General features: G+C 40.7%; 1 protein-coding gene across 1 annotated transcript in view; it reads right to left on the minus strand.

Moving 5' to 3' along the window:
* Positions 1–20,278, minus strand: part of LOC124796252 (methyl farnesoate epoxidase-like) — a 312,563-nt gene that overhangs the window by 123,830 nt on the left and 168,455 nt on the right. The window contains exon 5 of the mRNA XM_047260354.1: positions 15,458–15,578. Coding sequence (XP_047116310.1) covers positions 15,458–15,578 — 121 coding nt within the window. The remainder of the gene's footprint in view (positions 1–15,457; positions 15,579–20,278) is intronic.

The following is a 20,278-nucleotide window of genomic DNA, read 5'->3' on the forward strand; positions in this document are numbered from 1 at the left end:
ATGGACTGTCCGGCAGGTCCTGGCGGTGGTTCGAGTCCTCCCTCGGGCATGTGTGTGTGTGTGTGTGTGTGTGTGTGTGTGTGTGTGTGTGTGTGTGTGTGTGTGTTTGTCCTTAGGATAATTTAGGTTAAGTACTGTGTAAGCTTAGTGACTGATGACCTTAGCAGTTAAGTCCCATAAGACTTCACAAACGTTTGAACTAGTTAGTAACAGTTAAGTTATAAATTGATATCTTACGTATAATGCGGAATTTTTAGCAAAGCACCATCCGATATGTAGTAAGTGACAAATTATTTCCCTTTACATTGTGTGCGTGTGTGTGTGTGTGTGTGTGTGTGTGTGTGTGTGTGTGTGTGTGTGTTCAAAAAATGGTTCAAATGGCTCTGAGCATTATGGGACTTAACTTCTAAGGTCATCAGTCCCCTAGAACTTAGAACTACTTAAACCTAACTAACCTAAGGACATCATACACATCCATGCCCGAGGCAGGATTCGAACCTGCGACCGTAGCGGACGCGCGGTTCCAGACTGTAGCACCTTTAACCGCTAGGTCACCACGGCCGGCTTGTGTGTATGTGTGTGCTTGTGTGGGAGGGGGGGGGGGGAGGAGGTGAAAGAGAGAAAAAGTTTCAGAAAGGTTTTAATTTACTGTTACTATTAGTTGGAGATCAGTGGGTGCTACACTTTCTCCAAGATGAGAGCAGTATTGTGTGGTTCAATGGCGCGACGCGATTTCTATCATTCTACGAGGAACATTGTGCTAGACGCAGGGCAGTGCGGCGCTACAGTAGTAGCAGAGGCAGCAAGGGCCGAATGTGCAGCGCACGCACGATCTAAAAAGCTGTAAATCTGGCACTCAAAAAACTACATGGAATTTAGGGAAGACGCGAAAGACTGTATGATATTTGGAACGGCACTGTAGAAACGCAAAGCAGTCAGACAAATGTTCTTCCATCGTGAAGAAGGAGCGTATAACATTTTACTAACAAAACATTTGCCCGACTACGCGGAGGAATGCCACGTCCCACTGTCTTATAACGCAGAATTATCAGTACTTAATGAAGTGCCTAAGCACAGCATGATACCCTTTGTAGATGTACGTGATTACACCAAAGCAGAGGGGTAAAATGTGAGGTGCGGATCCACTATTTACTTCAACGAGTACGTTCATAGTACTGATCACAATGACAACATCCAACTCGTCATAACAATGATTAAAGACTCAGAACAAATATATTTATAAATCTAATTACTTGTTTCATTCATTTTTCTTACGATTTGTGCCCAAATGTACTCGTTTTCCGTTTGGTGTCTCAACTCGGCATCAGGAATGTTCCACAAAATATGCTATTCAGATACCAACTCGAAAGCTGCTCATCCTCTGTGGCAGAGAAGCGGTCTGCCAACATTTCTGATGAATGTTTCAATAGTTATATCGGAACAATTAGCTTCTCCGATGGTGCCTGTGTGCACAAAACAAATACTGCAGGTGCCATCTAGTAGTTGGATCCCGCTCTGTCCTACTTACCCCCCTCCACCAACCAAGCAAATCACTGCGACGTGTGGCACAACTCCTCCAGAAGCACGCAAGCATTTTTCGTAGGTGGAGACTACAGCGGCACTGCGTTGTACGCACTCTAGGAAAACGATCAGGCATGTTGCTTTGTGCGAGTGGGGAGCGCGGTCTCGCTTCCCGCTCTGTAAAGATATGCGGCAGTCTGTGGCAGATCTGACGACAGGGCCATATGGTGGTACAGATAAAAGTGCTTCGGTGGTCACTGTTCAGTGCACGACGATTACAATGGACACAGGATCATCGAGACTGGCCGGAGGATCAATGAAAACGTGTTGGCTGGTCAGGTGAATCACGTTTCTTCTTCCAATAGATGTGTGGTCGTATCCGGACAAGCCATCATCCGGGTGGACGGCTGCTCGGAACATGCACCACAGCGCGGATGCAGGTCGACGGGGGGCAGCTCGTATTTTGCCATGCGAGACATTCACCTGAAATTTCATGGGATCTGTCGCACTAATCGATGGCACCATGACAGCTTTGGATTGTGTGAACATTATTGCGGGCCTCTGGCATCCTTTCATGCTTGATGACTTCCTCAAGTCGATGGCACCTTCTTCCACGATGGCTGTCCGTAAAACGAGGCCAAGACTGTGTGACAGTGTGAAGCTACCAGCCGACAGCTCCGCACCCACCACCCACCACCCCGTAATTTACGGCAAGTGTGTGACCTGTACGTACCAAATACCTCCGGAAATCTTACCAAAGATTTTTAGAAGACATGCCACGCAAATCGCTGTTCTATTGCAAACCAAATATGAACCAACAAGTCACTAAACAAAAGGTCCTAAGTTTTAGCTTTTCATTGAAAGATCTCAGTACTGGGACGTTTTTATACGAGGCGAAATACTGATTTTTCTAACGCGGAAACCAGTAAAGGTTATTTTGTGCTTTATGAAATGTGTTTTCGTCACTGTAGCTAGTCAATATTCTCAGTTCCCTTAAGAGTTTTCATACATTTCATTGTCAACCTTCTGGTATGCTGAAAATTTCCCAGCGTTTCTCCGACTCACCGAACTGAAAAAGGTCTATTTGGAGTTTGTTATTTGCATTTCTCGAATTTTTGCATTCTTTGGATGTCTCAAACGCTAAGTGACGATTTGGAGTCGCTTATTATTCGCGCGCAATCTTTGGTCAGAGTAGTTTTGTCACTGGAAGATGTGACGGTTTTGTCATCGCTGCTTGGCAGCGAGAAGCGCGGGAGTTCCATCGTTTGAGTAGTAGCCAGACAGACGCCGAGCAGAGGACTCGTGGCAATGTAGATGTAAAGTGAAGTGCATCTATGTTTAAGTAAAATGATTTGTATTTGAATATTGTGAGATGGAGGAGAAATATTTGATTAGCGATTTAGAATGAAAAGACTGTGAAGAGGAATGAGGGTAATATTGGCAGTACTTTTGCAAGTAGTTAGATTCATTGTTGAATGAGATATCCATATCAGGGACGTTTAGATATTTCATTAAAGATTGAGTAATTTTCACTTAAGGTATCTTTCGTGTTTATTAATAATTTGTCTAACATTTGTAAGAGTAAGAGTTTGATACAATATTGCCTATTGTCAATGTTAATGAGTGTTGTAACATAAATTTCGTGCAAGTAATAATGTATCAGATAGTTTAAAAACAGTTTGTTGAAAGAACATTTCATCTAAGACCTTTGTCCACATCCTCTCATTTTTATTTAAGGGAATGTCTCACGCAGTGACGTGTATAAAATAATTTATTTATTGTCTGGAGCATTGCACTAAGCTCTCAGCGACTGTTGTTAGAGATTTGCAGCCGGCGCACAGAGAGCAGCAAGCGCCGCGTTTCCAAGCAATTACATTATGAGGTAAGATATTTTCACTTCACGATCAGTTTGCTACGAAAATTATCAACGCACAGGGACCATTTCATGAACAGCATTATTAGACAGATCACTAACGCACACGGACACTTTGTTTAATTAAAGAGATGAATAGTAATATTCGGGATTTAATCAGTTTGCAGCTTTTTTATAAATATTATAAAACACGGTCAAATTCATGCTATATTCTCGCAGGCAGATATATTTGCGTTCTCTCGCAGATGGAAATGCACAAAGTCACTCAACGGTAAACAACAGACAAGTTACAACCAATCAACCAAGCCAGTACGAAATCTGAAAGTAAATAAAAACAATTACATTAAAGGAAACTTTCAGAACGAATTTCAGATATTTGAGACTGAAGTAGTCGAAACACGTAAGTCTAGTAGGTTGACGGCCTTTGTCTCACGTGGCTCTGAAAGTGAACTTAGGCTGGCGAACCTAACATACAACGTATGAGGTTGGAGATGGGGAAACAATCATAGGACAACAGTTGCTTGTAACATTAACACACTACCCATTCACATTAATGTTACAAGTAGCTCTCTCTCCCTCTCCCCGCCCCCTCTCAGACCCCCACCCCGATCAAACCAGGGGTCCTGAAACGTCTGTGTCGGATGTTCACGGAACACCTTGTGAACAACGTTCGCTGGTACGCCATCACGTATGAACAACATTTCTATTCGTTGCTACAGTGACACAGTCTCCAGCAAGGTAAGCAATATTTTAATGGGGAAGTCCCTTTACTGCACCCCAATTAATCTTTGTGGTACCATGTATGGCCCTATTAATCTGTCGCCAAGTACGCTTGCCCATACGTTAATGGAAAATCGGTGTTGATGCATTCATACCTGAATTACTTGGTGATTTACATCTACCCATACATGCTGGCTATAGAAATTCACAGCACCATATCTTGTGCACCTTGCTTCATAGGTAAATAAAATCTGGATGTGAGCAGTGGATCTGCGGAACGATTCTACAACAGCCATTGGCAAAACCGCCAACTGCCATAATGATCCTGTGGCCTTAGGGCCTGAACGCGCTGCGGATGATATGGGTGCAGCAATTGTTCAGGAAGTACTCCCCAGATAAGAGAGTGAGATATGCCTTCTGCTGCTGCTTCTAATCGTCGCATACTGTTCTCAGGAGTTTCTTGCACCGAACATAGCACACGATCCTCCGTCAGGCGTGTGGACCGTGCGGGACCTTCCACTGTCAGTTTTCCGAGATGTAAGGGTACCTGTGCCCCTCATACGCTGAAAACGTCAGCCGACCAGCTTATCAGAGGGCACTTTGTCCTGTGGAAATTTTCAGCGTAGGTGTAAAGTTCTCGTAGCTAAACCATAACAGAATATCATATACGTCACTTCACTTGTCGAGTAGTAGCCTTCCATTGCTAACAATTGGTGGACGAAAGAAAATGTAAATGTACTACACCATTTGTACCTAAAAACAGCGCAATAGCATTAAAAACATAAGTGAATCTGGTTTTGGAAGAAGGTGAAACACCATGGCATGTACGATGAGGCTCTCAAACACGACAGAAACTAACGTAGCCTTACTGAAATTAGAAACAAAATAGTTGTTATTATTATACAGCGCCATGGAACCACAATTCTTTCCGTCGATCGACCGGAACTATAGGAGCGCGGGCGACAATAATTGTCGTCGCGGCCGAAGTTTCGTTCTGTCATCATTGTTACTCGGATCACATCATTGTTACTCGGATTTCAGTTTTGATTCGAAATTAAAATAATTCTGGATGATAACGTCTTCCTTTATAAAAAAAAAAAAAAAAAGTCGCGGGCTGCAGGGAGAAGGCATGGGGACTCCCATGCGCATCACTGGCCACAACTTGCCGACCGCTGTTCTAAAAGGACTGCGATTATGCCGAAAACAGCTTTATTTTCTACCTTAAAAAGTATAGTATTATAATATTTTTTGTTTTCCTTGAGTAGGTGAGTTGCAAACTATTTAAATATTTGTTAATGAGACATTACTAGAAACCTCTTGGGATACGAGAAACACTGCACAATAATCTAGAATTGATGACTGGTGTTGTCCGCAGAACGAGGCATGATGCAAAAGTTGGTACCTCAAGATGGCACCACAAGTAAAGACACACCTTGCCAAACGCAGCAACGAATCGGAGGCATCATCGTAGACACGTATCCTGGTTCTTCCTTACGTCGCTGCAGTCTGAAAGCTATTTACACCAACGGAAAAAAAATTGCGACACCAAAAATAATTAATATAGAGTAATGAAATGTCGGAGATACATTTGTCTAGGTAACACTGCAAATGTGAAATGCTGGCACATTGATAACAGGTGTAACTACCAGAATGTTGAATGCAAGCACGCAAACGTGCGTGCATTATGTTGCGCGGATGCTGGATGTTAATATTGTGGGATGGAGTTCCATGCCTGTTGCACTTGATCGGTTAATACAGAGACACTGGAGTTGTCGTCCGATGATGTCCTATATGTGCTCGATTGGAAACAGATGTTACAACAACGGTATGTGGGCGAATGTAATCCTGTTGGGAAACGACTCCTAGAACGCGATCAAATGGTTCAAATGGCTCTGAGCACTATGGGACTCAACTGCTGTGGTCATCAGTCCCCTAGAACTTAGAACTACTTAAACCTAACTAACCTAAGGACATCACACACATCCATGCCCGAGGCAGGATTCGAACCTGCGACCGTAGCAGTCGCACAGTTCCGGACTGCGCGCCTAGAACCGCGAGACCACCGCGGCCGGCAGAACGCGTTCCATGAATGGCAGTACAACAGGTCGAATCAACAGATTGACGTACAGATTTGTAGTCAGGGTGTGTGGGATAACCAGGAGAGTGCTTCTGCTGTCACACTAAAACATCAGACCATAACTCCAGGTGTGTATACAGTGTGTCTTGCACGCAGACAGGTTGGTTGCACACCCTCAGCTGGCCACCTCCTAACCAACACGCAGGCATCACTGGCGTGGAGGTAGAACCAGTTTTCATCAAAAAACACAAGAGACCTCCATTCTGCCCGCCAGTGAGCTCTCGCTAGAGGCCACTGAAGTTGCAAATGGGGGCGGTTTGGGGTCAGCGGAATGCACGAAACAGGGCGTCTGGCTCGGAGCTATCCTTGAAGTAACTGATTTGCAACAGTTCGTTGGGTCACTGTGGTGCCAGTTGCTGCTCAGATTGCTGCTGCAGACGCAGTGCGATGCGGCAGAGCCACAGGCAAACCCAATGGTCTTCCCTCTCGGTGGTGGCACATAACTATTCGGAGCCCGATCTTCTCGTGACCACCCCTGGCGGCAATCATGTACAGTGGGTATATTCCCGCCAAGTCCTTCTGCAATATCGCGGAAGGAACATCTAGTTTCTTGTAGCCCTATTACACGACCTCGTTGAATTCAGTGAGTGTTGATAACGGCATCTTTGTTGCCTTGAAGACGTTTTCGACTAACAGCAACTCACAAAGTTCAGTCTCAAAAGTAACTAACGCTCACGACTGTTATAGCGCGTATTAAAAGCAAACCTGATTTGCATCCTCTTAGCGGCGGAACTAACGCCACTCTTATGCGACTGGTGAGAAATTTGAATAGACGACACTTTTCAGTTGTAGAAAAACGCTTATCAATTTTCGGTTATGTCTGACATCTTCTTCTTGGTGTTGCGACTTTTTTTCCGTCAATGTACGTCCGAGAGCAGTGCCACTCTGACCGTTGTCTATGTAATCAGTGATGAAATGTAATCATCGCTTACGACGACATTGTTCTCGTAACACAGATTTGACCACGTGCGACTAGAACATATATACTGAATATTATGTCATGTCAGAGACAAATAATTGGATTCTGATGTCAAACTATGACTTTGTAATAAAGTGCCAAATGTCCTAAGTGTCAGAGGCAGCATCAGTTTCGTTTCATCTGTGTGAAAACTGCTCGTCTTCAAATTTAAGTATTTACCACGTTCAAGTTTTAAGAAATTACTAGTAATTTGTTACCTTGTTGTAGTATTCGATCTATCTCCCCTTGAACTAGACTTGTTGCAATACACTATTACGTCTCCAGTCGAAAGACACGGAGTGCTCCAAAATGAAACTGCATTAGGCTCACACCTACGAGTCACTGGATTCTGAGCACGATTTGTTCGTTTGTGGCTCAGGACGACATGTGTTGACGAACACAAAACGAAGAACGCAAGGATCGAGGTATGCCGGCCGGAGTGGCCGAGAGGTACTAGGCACTTCAGTCTGGAACCGCGTGACCGCTACGGTCGCAGGTCCGAATCCTGCCTCGGACATGAGTGTGTGTGTTGTCCTTAGGTTACTTAGGATTACGTAGTTCTAAGTTCTAAGGGACTGATGACCTCAGATGTTAAGTCCCATAGTGCTCAGAGCCATTTGAACCATTTTATCGAGGTGTGATCAACATCTGAGCACGCATGGAGCAAACTCATCTCAGGCTAATGTGAGGAAGTTGGTCAGTGTATCATGTTATGGCTCCTTACTTTCCTTTCCTCTCTTTCTTTCACCGAATCACTCCACTGTTGTTCAGTCAATAACACATTATAAACGCAGAGAGTTGAGGACCACACATTCACACATAACTGACACAGAATATCCATAGAAACAGTTTCAAATTGTTTCTCAATTAAATTACAAAATGTACTGATCCTGTACAAAAAAGTAGTCGTTTGCATAAGTAACACTGACGCAACTGTTTTAGATTTTTGGTTTTCTACAAATTTTTAGACCCTCTCTTGAGAACAGCTGAAATATTTACTTTGCTTATGGACAGAAGATCTCTTTTACAGCGCTTTGCGAATAAACGCACCGTACAAAGTACTAACCACCACCTGGAGATACCTCGCTCATTCCGTGTAACGCACCTCTACTTAGCCCTGATAATAGCCTCAATTCAGCGAGAAAGAGTGTCTCCAAGTCTCTCTTCCGTGTAACGCACCTCTACTTAGCCCTGATAATAGCCTCAATTCAGCGAGAAAGAGTGTCTCCAAGTCTCTTCAAATATGTTATATCCAGCTGAAGGCACTCTAGTCCGATTCACCAACGGCGACGGGGCGACGGTTCGCGTAGGTCGAGGAGGAGATTAGTACTAACCCTCCCGTCGACAACAAGGTCATTACCGACAGAGCACAAGCTTGGATTAAGGAAGGATGGAGGAGGAAAGCGGCAGTGCCCTTTCAAAGGAACAATGCCTTAAGCGATTCAGGGAATCACAGAAAACCTAAATCAGGATTCAAAAGCTGCGACATGAACGTGAACAGAATAGTGATCCGAAAATGAAGAATAAATTTATTTCACGTTTATGATCAGAAATATTGCAGGGCCTCAGACTACCGGTTTCGGTCAGGAAATACCATCTTCAGATCTGCAGCAAAACACAAATACAACTAGTGGATATCTACAACTTAAAATAATAAAATAGTCCATGACGAAAAGAGTTACTGAAATATATGTGAAAATTATGCGCTTTCAATATGACGAGGAATACTTATTTCTAAAAAAGAGTGTCCTAATGTACTGGAGACGTAGCGGCATGGTCGCACAGGGTAGTCGCGTGGTCTTAGGCGACTTGTCACGGCTCGCACGCCTCCCCCCCGCCCCCCTCCCCCCCCCCCCTTCCCCCTGTCAAAGGTTCGAGTCCTTCCTCGGGCATGGGTGTGTGTGTGTTGTCCTTAGCATAAGTTAGTTTAAGTTAGATTGAGTAGTGTGTAAGCTTAGGGGCCGATGACCTCAGCAGTTTGGTCCCATAGAAGTTACCACAAATTTCCATAGTGGCAACGTCAAATGTTAAACACAACATCAGCACCAGCATCGTCATACGTGTATAAAATATGGTATATACTATAGTCTTCTTGGCAGCAGTGGGACTGTTCAAAACAAACTGCCGTGCAGAAGCCACAAAATGTTTGTCTCGCAAGCTCGTCAGATGTCGCTACTGTATGCGTGCACACGTTCTTCAATGATGTAACTATGCGATATAAATAAAAAGAAGAATACAATTAGTAAAGTCTGTAATATGCTTACCAGATGTAACAGTCATTTTAGTAATAAAATCCAGTAACTTAAGACATGACAAAAGTTAGATTGTTTACAACGATGAAGTTAAGCGAAAATAATTCTGATACGCTCCGGTGGCAAATTATGGATGAAAATATAAAGGCGTAAGTATAATAATATAAAAAGACAAAAACAAAGATCGAAAGAAGTCCAATGAATGAAAACATACTGTAGCAAATAATCAGCGCTCTCTGTTGACGCTACTGACAGAATGCTGCATAGGCGAGGCGTGGTTAGAGGAACGCAACCGCCAGCACGGCCCTCGTACTCTGCGACGCGCCGTTCCAAGAAAAGAATGATAAATCCCACTACCAGTCCATTAACAGGATTAGCTAGTTAGTGAAACATGTTATATAAACCGAGAAGAGAGATGAAAACACTAGAGTTACACGCTCAACGTGAGAAAACCGAAACGAGTTTGTAAAGCTTTCTATACTATGTCGTTTCTCTTGCGTTCAGCTTATACCTCGAGTGTTTTCTTGTCCCTTATCTGTTTATGTAACATGTTTCACTAACTAAATAATCTTGTTAATGGACTGGTACTGGGATTTATCATTCTTTTCTTGGAACGGCTTGTCGCAGGATACGAGGGGCCCTCTGGCGGTTACGTTCGTCCAACCACTTCTGGCTTAGGCGGCATTCTGTCGGTAGCGTCAACAGAGCCCGTTGATTGCACAGGCCAACGAAAATTTTTTTAAAAAGCTTTTTTGCTTTTGTAGCTGATCTTTATAGATTTTTACGAGTTGAATCCAAATCTTGCCTTAGCTTTTTTGTTCCACCCATAGTTTTCGAGCAATATGCTTTTTATTATATAGTATAAAAATCATATGCTATACGGTAAACGGGAAAATTAATGAAACGCTTTGTTACAACATAAGCATTTACAGCAAGCTACCTAAAACAATGATATGTGTTAATAGAGGTTTCACTTGTCAGTTGGAATTGATTTGTATTTTCTTTCTCTTTTTTCTTTCAAGCTTCTTTTGTAGCTTTTTCTACGATAGGTCGCTTGCTGAACTTCTCGGTGAAGTGACCAACAGTAGTTCCCCATCATGTTGGTAGCGTTTTTCCATCACTTTAATGTCCTGGTGAAAACGCCTCCTTGCTCCTCACTAACATCTCTCATATTGTCCGGGAAGTACTCATGGTGACTGTTCAAAAAAAGAACTTTCAAGCTCATTAAACATCCTGAAGTTTTAAACTTCTTTAACATTGTAGCTACAATAGAAACACATACTGGGTCTTTTTCATGTCCTAAGAACTTTCTAACGCTTTGCTTGAATGATGCCCATGCTTCTTTCTCATTTAAGGTCATTGTGGATTCAATGTTAACATCAAACATCAATTTTCTAATGTCATATCCGACAAAGACGCCTTCTTTTAGTTTAGCTTCTGAAAGGTGTGGAAACTTTTGGCAGAGATACTTAAAACATGGTCCATATTTAGGCAAAGCCTTTACAAACGGTTTCATTGCTTTATATGTAGAAGTGGCAGGAGTACGTTTTTTGGACCTACAAGGTTTTTGCGTAAATGGTTTAAAGACCCCCTCACACAAGAAACATGGAAATTTGGTAAAGCCACCTTGCTGACCAAGGAGCATGCATGTTACTTTTAGATCGCCACATATCATCCAACCATGAGCAGAATAGCCTATTTTATTTAGCACTATTTCTAGGTTTTCATAGCTTTCTTTCATACTTACAGAATGTGTAACAGGTGTAGAAGCATACATATTACCATTGTGTAAAAAAACAGCCTTGAAACTAGTTTTGGGTGAATCAATAAACAGCCTCCAGTCTTCCTTTTTGTATTCAAGACCAAACTCATTCATCAGACCGGGAATGTCTGAGCAGTACACAAAATCACCTTCTTGTTGAAAGAACTTGGAAAACTGCTGCTCTCTCTTTCTATACATGTATATGTGGTTCCAACTGCCAATAAGTTCTTTTATATTAATCTAGAGCCAAGCAATTCAGCTTTTTCTTTCGTTAAGCCCAGATCCCAAACCAAATCGTTAAGCTCGGTCTGAGTAAACAATGTGGGCTTTAGCCTTTCTGAATTACAATGGAATTCATCATCTGGTTCATGTAAATCAGACTGTACACCAGAAAATACTTCTGTTGGAACAGAATTTAAATCATCTGGTGATTCAGGAACTGGCAAGTCTGCACCAGGCCCTACTGGTCGGATGGCAGACGGAAGGTTAGGGTAGATTATTACCTTCTTGTTTTTCGAATTATGACCAGTAATATCAACACTGCAAAAGTAGCAATCATTGGAATTATTTCTTGGCTCCCTCCATATTATAGGAACATCAAATTCAAAGGCTTTTTTTCTCCTTTTTGGACCATTTTGTAAGATCTTCAACACACACATAACATACCTTATGTGGAACCCAAGATTTATCTTGATCACCAAGTTTAGACCCAAAGTATGACAGATAAAACTTTTTCACATAGTCTGTAATGTTTCTTTGGTGTTTTGTAATCACAAATTCACCACAACAGCAAATGTTTTTCAGCAGTGCTAACAACGTCATCTACATTCATTACACCGCCTTTTTAAATTATTTTACCTATATAAAAGCTGTTAAATTATTTAAAAAATCGCTTAACTTAATATATTTAACTGTAAAATGTGAAGATATGGTGGTTAATACTGTTTTCTAAGTATCATATTTGGATTTCCCACCCAAAAAAACATAAGAATAAGGTATTTTCAGCAAAAAAGTTCTTCCATCGTTGGCCTATGTTATTTGCTACAACATGTTTTCATTCAATGGGCTTATTTCACTCTTTGTTTCTGTCACTTTTAAATTATTCTGTGTACTCTGTAAGCTGGTTATTACTTACGCCTTTATATATTCGTCCATAATTTGCCGCTGGAGAGTATCAGAATTATTTTCGCTTATCTATTTCGTTTCTAACAACCTAAATTTTATCGTGTCTTAATTTATTGGATTTCATTACTGCAATGGCTTTTACACCTGACAAGTGAACTACAGACGTTACTAATTGTTTCTTCTTTTTATGGTATATCGTATAATTACATCATTGAAGAATATGTAGTGACATCTGGCCAGCTTGCGAGACAAACATCTTGTGGCTGCTACACGGCAGTTTGTTTTTAACAGTAGCACTGCTGACAAGATGACTGTAGCATATACCATATTTTATACATGCATGACGATGCTGGTGCTGATTTTGTGTTTAACATTTGACGATATCACCATGGCTCCAGTACATTACGACATGCTTTTCTATAAAACAGGTATGCCTCGTCATATTTAAAGTGCATAAGTTTCACATGTATTTCAGTAATACTTTTCGTCATGATCTATTTTATTGTTTTAAGCTGTAGACATCCACTAGTTATATTTGTGTTTTGCCGCAAATCTGAAGATCGTCATTGCTGACCGAAACCGGTACTCTGAGGAGCTACAATATTTGTGAACATAGACGTGAAATACATAAATTTACTCTAAAACAGGCTGGCCGGATGCGTGTTTGAACCGTCGTCCTGCCGAATACGAGTCTAGTAGGCTAACCACTGCGCTACCCCACTCGGTCCTGCAGGTCGGGGCTTCGACGGAGTTTGATTTATTGCCGGCTCCAAGCGACAGTTGCGGTGCTCGCATACACGTGCTATGCGTTTGAAGAAAGCGTTTATCCTGTATATTATGTCTCTCGCCTGTTTAAATGGAATTTTTTGCTTAACCACTAACACGAGAGTTGATAATTCGCAACAAACAGCTACGAGATTCAATGCAGAGCGTTCAGAACACTGGTGAACGCTCATTGGCTGTCGAAGAATGCCAACAAGCCTTAACTCCACCTTCATCTTTCGTGAAGCCAGCTGGAAGTGTTGATTAGATCCCGTAGAGATTCTGAATTCTTCTGGGCCTGCAGAGTTATAGATCTCGTGTGAGGACATTATATATTTAGTAACCCAAAATGCTGCTAGACAAAAACTTTTTATTACGGTATTAGTTTTACTGCTGTAAGCTTATTTCGGCTTCATGGCCATTATGAGGCTCAGAAACACATGCAGTTGTTAGTGCATATATCTGTATTCATTTGTAACTAATAACTGTTTTATGCATATGTTTCGTGGTACTTTCTTCCTGACACATCGTTAACGCTTTCACTGTCTAATACCTTGTACTACTCCGAATCGTAGGTATAGCGCAGACAAAATTGAAGATGTGTAATGTCTCAGCAGGAATTTGTTGCTGAGCAATTTTCGTTAATAGGTATTTAATATTTTCCGTACGTTTAACAGCTTGATTTGACAACGAAGTCAACGGTTTTATATGGTTACATAATTAGCTTTTTCATCTATGGAGTTTTGCGTGGTTGTAGCAAATTCTTTGCTAATGTTTTATCCATTGTCGTGTTCTGTAGTTTCAGTAAAGTTGTGAATATAATTTTTATGTTTTAAGTCGGTTTCTTCGTTCAAATTTTGTCTAGCTGTTTGTGTCTGTGTATACTGATTTCTATTTCTTCTAAACAGCCCTTTATTGAGCCCTTTGGTGCTATGTGCAAAATTTGCATCGCATTTTCGATTTGGTTTACACTGTGGCTTTCTGTTCCTATGTATTTGAATTCTGTGAATAGGTTTGTGGCACTGTTTATGGTATGATATAGGTATGTAATTTTGAAAATTCTGCCTGTTTGGCTTATGTAGAATTTTTGACAATAATTACAATGTGAAGCAGATCGAAAATTCGATGACAATCCTCCATATAACAAAAAAGGACCCAATAATGAATTATATGGAATAAATAGAAATCTACATAAACACACGTAAATATCGAGTCAAAATTTTTGACGAACAAACTGACTAATTTAAAAATGATACAACTTTACTGAAATCACAAAACACAATAACGCATAAAACAGGGAAAGACAAAAGCAACGAACATTAGCAAAGATTTATTACTACCGTACATAGCTCCATAGATGAACAAGCTCATTATGCAACCACATAAAATCGTTGACTTAGTTGTAGAATAAAGCTGTCAAACTTACAAAGAATATTAAGCACATCTTAATGAATATTGCGTAGCAACAAATTTCACATCGGAGATGTTACAATATTATATCTTTATAAATTCGTGTGTGCTACACCTAAAACCAAGATACATGCACCAGCAACTCCATATGTTTCTGAGCTTCATAATAGCCATGGAATAAGCTAACAGTTGTAAGAAATAACTTCACAATAAAAATTCTTTGAATATAGCAGCGTTTTGACTTACTAAACATATAAGATTCCGTAGAGCTACCAAATGGCGGTGAGGTTGGTTGCTACGTTACATCCACTGTTCCAAATGGTCACAGACATTTGCCATACGATTACGTTCGATGGTTCATCGAGCCATTCGAGGACGCCTGACAAACGTGAGTTTGTTCAAATGGTTCAAATGGCTCTGAGCACTATGGGATTTAACATCTGAGGTCTTCAGTCCCCTGGAACTTAGAACTACTGAAACCTAACTAACCTAAGGACATCACACACATCGATGCCCAAGGCAGGATTCGAACCTGCGACGGTAGCGGTCACGCGGTTCAGAACTGAAGCGCCTAGAGCCGCTCGTCCACCGCGGCCGCCGTGAGTTTGTCATGTAAACCTTTTGATGAAAACAAGAGTTGTAAGTATAACATTTTTACCGTCATAGAAAAACTTATGTATGTTTCTTTTATGCATCATTCGCCCTTAATAAAGGAATGTTTTTATGTAATTGCGATAATCCCCATTTTAGAAAATTGCGATAATTGTAATTGTCAGTATCCGCATAGAGGAGGGAACTTTGGGGATGGTTAAAGACTCTGAAGAGACTTATCGTAGATGCAGGCGCAAAATCCGACAGGGATGTGTAACATTCAACACACCCGATCAATCATATTTAAAATAGAAGCGTGTTATAAAGTTTATTGCGCATTACTTACCCGTAAATGTTGTGTTATCATTTTGGGCTTCTTCAGCTTTCGCAATTTCACACAAATATGCATCTATGAGATCCCTCTTCTTCCCTGGAACATATGTGGCCTTGTGGTCTTCGATAAGTTTCTGGAAAAGAGTAAAGGATTTTTGTTAAATATAATTGTGTAGGTTTTTACGACTTGAGTCACTTAAAATAAACCGAGCGAGGTGGAGCAGTGGTTAGCACACTGGACTCGCATTCGGGAGGACGACGGTTCAATCCCGTCTCCAGCCATCCTGATTTAGGTTTTACGTGATTTCCCTAAATCGCTTTAGGCAAATGCCGGGATGGTTCCTTTGAAAGGGCACGGCCGATTTCCTTCCCAATCTTTCCCTAACCCGAGCATGAGCTCCGTCTCTACTGACCTCGTTGTCGACGGGACGTTAAACACTAACCACCACCACCACCACTTAACATAAAAGTTTTCTGAGTGTCGTACCGCTTCATAATGTGAACAAACTATGCTGGAGAAACCAAAAGAATGCCACTGCAACCGTGTTCGAAACCTTGGTTTCTCCAGGACAACCGTTTTCTTTTTCTTTGTTTACATTATGACGTGGTACGATACTCAGAAAACTTTTGTGTCAACAGTGAATAAATAGGTGTCTCTGGGTGGGTGGTATTGATACCAATACGAGAAAGATGAAAATATCTTTCAGAAGTGTAATGGAAGAATTTTTTCCTTTTACTTATAATTATACGGCCTTGCCAGGAACATCTGTGAGTTTTGTAACCCAATGTACAGTGAGCAATCACCTTCAAAATCTTTTGTTCACCAACAAACTATTTCGTTTTGATGACGACGCTATGTTATTATACCCGAAAGTCTCTCGTATTTAATACGAAGCAATGGTGGGAATTTGATTTTAACGTGTAATGAAGAGTGAGGGCATTGGTTGTGACACTGGTTCCGAATTCAGAGAGGTGGGCTTACATGCCTCGAGCGGTCAGTTTTGTTTGGACTTTCCATCAGATTTTCTAAATTATTTCAGGCAGTTGGCAGGATGATTAAGGGACAAGTCCACAATCAACGTATTACATCATCCTTCTCCAGTAAGTCTAGTGGCCAGTCTCACTTATCCCCTTGTGTAGGGAACATGAAACCTAACATTCCTTCCCTTTCACCTGCATCTGCTTGTATACTCTGCAAAACACTGTCAGGGGCATGAAAGACAGTTTCTTTTATCGCTATACACTCAGACAGAGAGCATGGAAAGAATTATTATTACTATGGTCCCTTTTTCTTTATTACTATTTCATTCTCCTTTAGGGGCAGTCTGGCAATGGCTGTTTCAACTTTCTAGGCATAGGATTGCAATTTAATTAGAAGAGATTACAACATTAAAGAATTAAATAAAGCGGGTAGGAGAAGTGATTCAGCTTAAAACAAGGGAGAAAGGACCCATCTCGGCAAAATTACGGAAACTGTTCTTAGTATTTCACTAAAAAATAGATGTCTGTAATAAAAAGTCGTTCCCTAAAAATTTATATTTACCAGACAGTTAATGGGCCAGAATTCACATAAGCATGGCAAACACTCATTTTAAGTTAATGAAAGGAAATAAAGAAATATAGATTGTAGAGAAGATTTTAGGAAGTAGACCGACAGGACAGAAATAGTCCCATACTCAGGGAATAAGTGTAGGGGGAGGAGATTCAGGAATCTTGCATTTCTGTTCGTGGCAATATCCTAGTGGATGTGGTCTGGCATAAAGATGGTAGTAACATTTAAATAAATAAGTAATATAGAAGTATATAACCGTGAAAAAAAATAGACGAAATTAGTGAAAAACAAGTAGTCTTATATCGGCATAGCTACAGAATGAGTCGTAGAAGATAGACAAGAAAGTAGAGCAGTCTGAGAAATTAAAATGCAAATCCAAACGGCTTAGCAAAGTGGAAATTGGCTTAAATATGCACGAAGCTGAACACAGAACAAAATATAGAAAAATAGTAATAGATGGGACAGTATCCAAGCCAAATCTGTTCCAAAAATTCTGGGTAGAAAATGGACAACGCAAGAGAGGAAAGAAGGAAGTGAACAGAAGGTGTATTGCAGAAGCCTCAAGCTAACTTAGTGGCTTGAAAGTCGTGCTTAGCAACCTGTAACAATAGCAGAAGAAGTAAACAACAGATGGTTGTTTACTGTAAGTACTGTGCCGTTTCTTGCGTATGTTTAACTTACAGTCATTTATTTTGCAATCTGCATGCGGTGATGGTGAGGTTCTGTGTTGTTTCGGAGATGGCTATACTACTGACAATGCTAGTGGAGACGGCAGTGTTGTTTGTTATGCATTAAAACCAATGTGATACAAACAACGTCATATATTCGACAGAGCGCAGATTTTTGACTAGAACTATGATGTACAGTATGTGTTTTGCGGCACAGCTATGCACTTTTGGAGGAAGACCTGCTCACGATCTTTTACAACTTCACACAATTCGTAGTCTGCTGCCAGAAAATAACAGAAGTAACGTTAAGACCTGGTTTAAGAAGGGTTGAGTTGTTAAGGAGTGAACTTAAAACTACACGCAGTATTATCAGTAAAAACACAAAATAGTATTGTTTTTGAGCTATTCTATCTAATAGTACTAAATAGCAGATGTGTTGTGTGTGTGTATGTACGTGTTTATGTAAGTGTGACAACCCTTTGTGGCTAAGATATTTAGGTGGTGTTCCTTTGTTGTTGTGTGAATGCCGGACCTGAAATTTCCTGAGAATAATTCGAATTGGGAACACACTTATCATCATTACAAGATAGTAGTGAAGCAAATCTGATGAAGTGCACTTTGTTTGTATGGGTTGCATACATTCAAGAGCAAGAATACATTCAAGGGTAAACTATCCCCTTCCCCTTAACCTATTGTTATGCTAATTCATTTATAACAGCCAACCCATCCCCTTCCTCATCCCATCTCTCTGGGAACAGAGAAGCCTGTACTGGAGCACTTTTTTGTCACCCCTTTTCAGTTCAGTTCTGGGCCACTTTTCCCCATCATGAGAGAAACTCCCAACCCTCCCCTCCACTCCTCCACTTCTCCCTCCCTACCCCCACTTCCCATCCCCTTCTTCCACTTGAGAGTTAGCAGGAGGAAAGACTCAGTCTGTGCTGTGCTGCTAGAAAGAAGGCTCACATGACAATAAATTCAGATCAGAGTAAATTATATTATAGAGGACATATTGTTGATATATAAATTTCAGTTTGCATATTTTTTATTTAGTCAGTTTGCAGGAGATAGTTCACCAACCTTCCCTATCCCCATTCCCCCAGCAAGAATGCTTCCCAGCCAACCCCCTTGTAACCTCCCCCCAGTTTCGCACCGAACTAAATTATTCGCATACGCTGTAGGTGAAGTTATGTTTTAATTATTTTAGCATAATGTATATCTTTCCTCCTTGTCATGAGACTCATTGTTGTCCACTTCCGTTATTGTGAAAACTACTAAATGATAACATCTCCTTTCTTAAATGCTTGAATTTATTAATTAAATCACTCAATTTATTAACATTTATGAACATCAAACACTGTGTGCCATTCATCCACTCATCTCTGGGCTTGCTACCAAGCAACCTCTCTCTCTAGCCTCTCACACCTGACTTCCACCCACGAACTCCAACACTCAACTACTGCTACCCACTCGCACATTGTTGACTGCACTCCAGTCTTTGCTTAAACCATGTGTGATATCTGCATAGTGCATAATCGATACTACACAAGGGTACTGTATCCTTACATATCCCCACCAAAATAATACTTTAATATGAAAAAATGTAATAGTGATATTAGATTTGAATATTAACATAGAAAAATATATAGAAAGACCAAAAAGGAAAAAAAATTGTAAAATTACATTATTTAATAAAACTGTTTGCTTATTAATGGAGAACCTCAAGTCATTAAGAATAATTCTCATTTGTGTAAGGAAAATGGTGTTTAAGAAATTCAAGTATCACTTAATCACAGTACTTTAATCAAATTATATCATTAAATCACTCACTAATTAGCAACAAGTTAAGTCAGGTTAATCGCAAATGCTTGTCCACACTGCATAATGTCATTGAATTAACATAGCAACATGAAACATAATGCTGTAATGTCCCAAATAAATAGCATGGCTAACTGTGATACACGAATAACAAGTCTCTATTAGCTTGATGATGAATATTTTTTTGGAAATGAATTAAATGCTAATGATCAGATAGTCACTGTATTGAATTAATAGAAACATAGACCTAACTGAATGAATGTGATCAAAAAAATAAACAAAATAATAAACAGACAACTCTATCTACTACACAATATTCACAGGAAAATATTCTATTGCTACCCCACATAAATTAACACTCCATTTACTCTGTAGCGGAGTGTGTGCTGATATGAAACTTCCTGGCAGATTAAAACTGTGTGCCCGACTCGGGTTCGAGTCTCGGTCGGGCACACAGTTTTAATCAGCCAGGAAGTTTCAGAGCATCTCTTCTCTTGCATCACTTCTTATAGATGATACGGTGTAATGTTTTCTACATGTTGTAGCGATGATACTGACCGGACTGCACCATTTCAGTTTCAACCGAATTAGGGTGAACAAGTTTTCTAATTTTGAATGGTCCTCTGTAGCAGTGATTAAACCTTTGTATCTCTCCATTTGCACTTGATGATTTTGCATGAGTTCGAATAAGTAGTAAATCACCGACTTTGTACGTAATGGGCTTCACTATCTTGTCATATGCCAGCTTCTGTTCTACTGCTCGTTTCTTCATCGTCTCCAACGCGATTTTAAAGCGCTA

The sequence above is a fragment of the Schistocerca piceifrons genome, chromosome 4, assembly GCF_021461385.2.
Source record: "Schistocerca piceifrons isolate TAMUIC-IGC-003096 chromosome 4, iqSchPice1.1, whole genome shotgun sequence".
Taxonomy (NCBI): Eukaryota; Metazoa; Arthropoda; class Insecta; order Orthoptera; family Acrididae; genus Schistocerca; species Schistocerca piceifrons.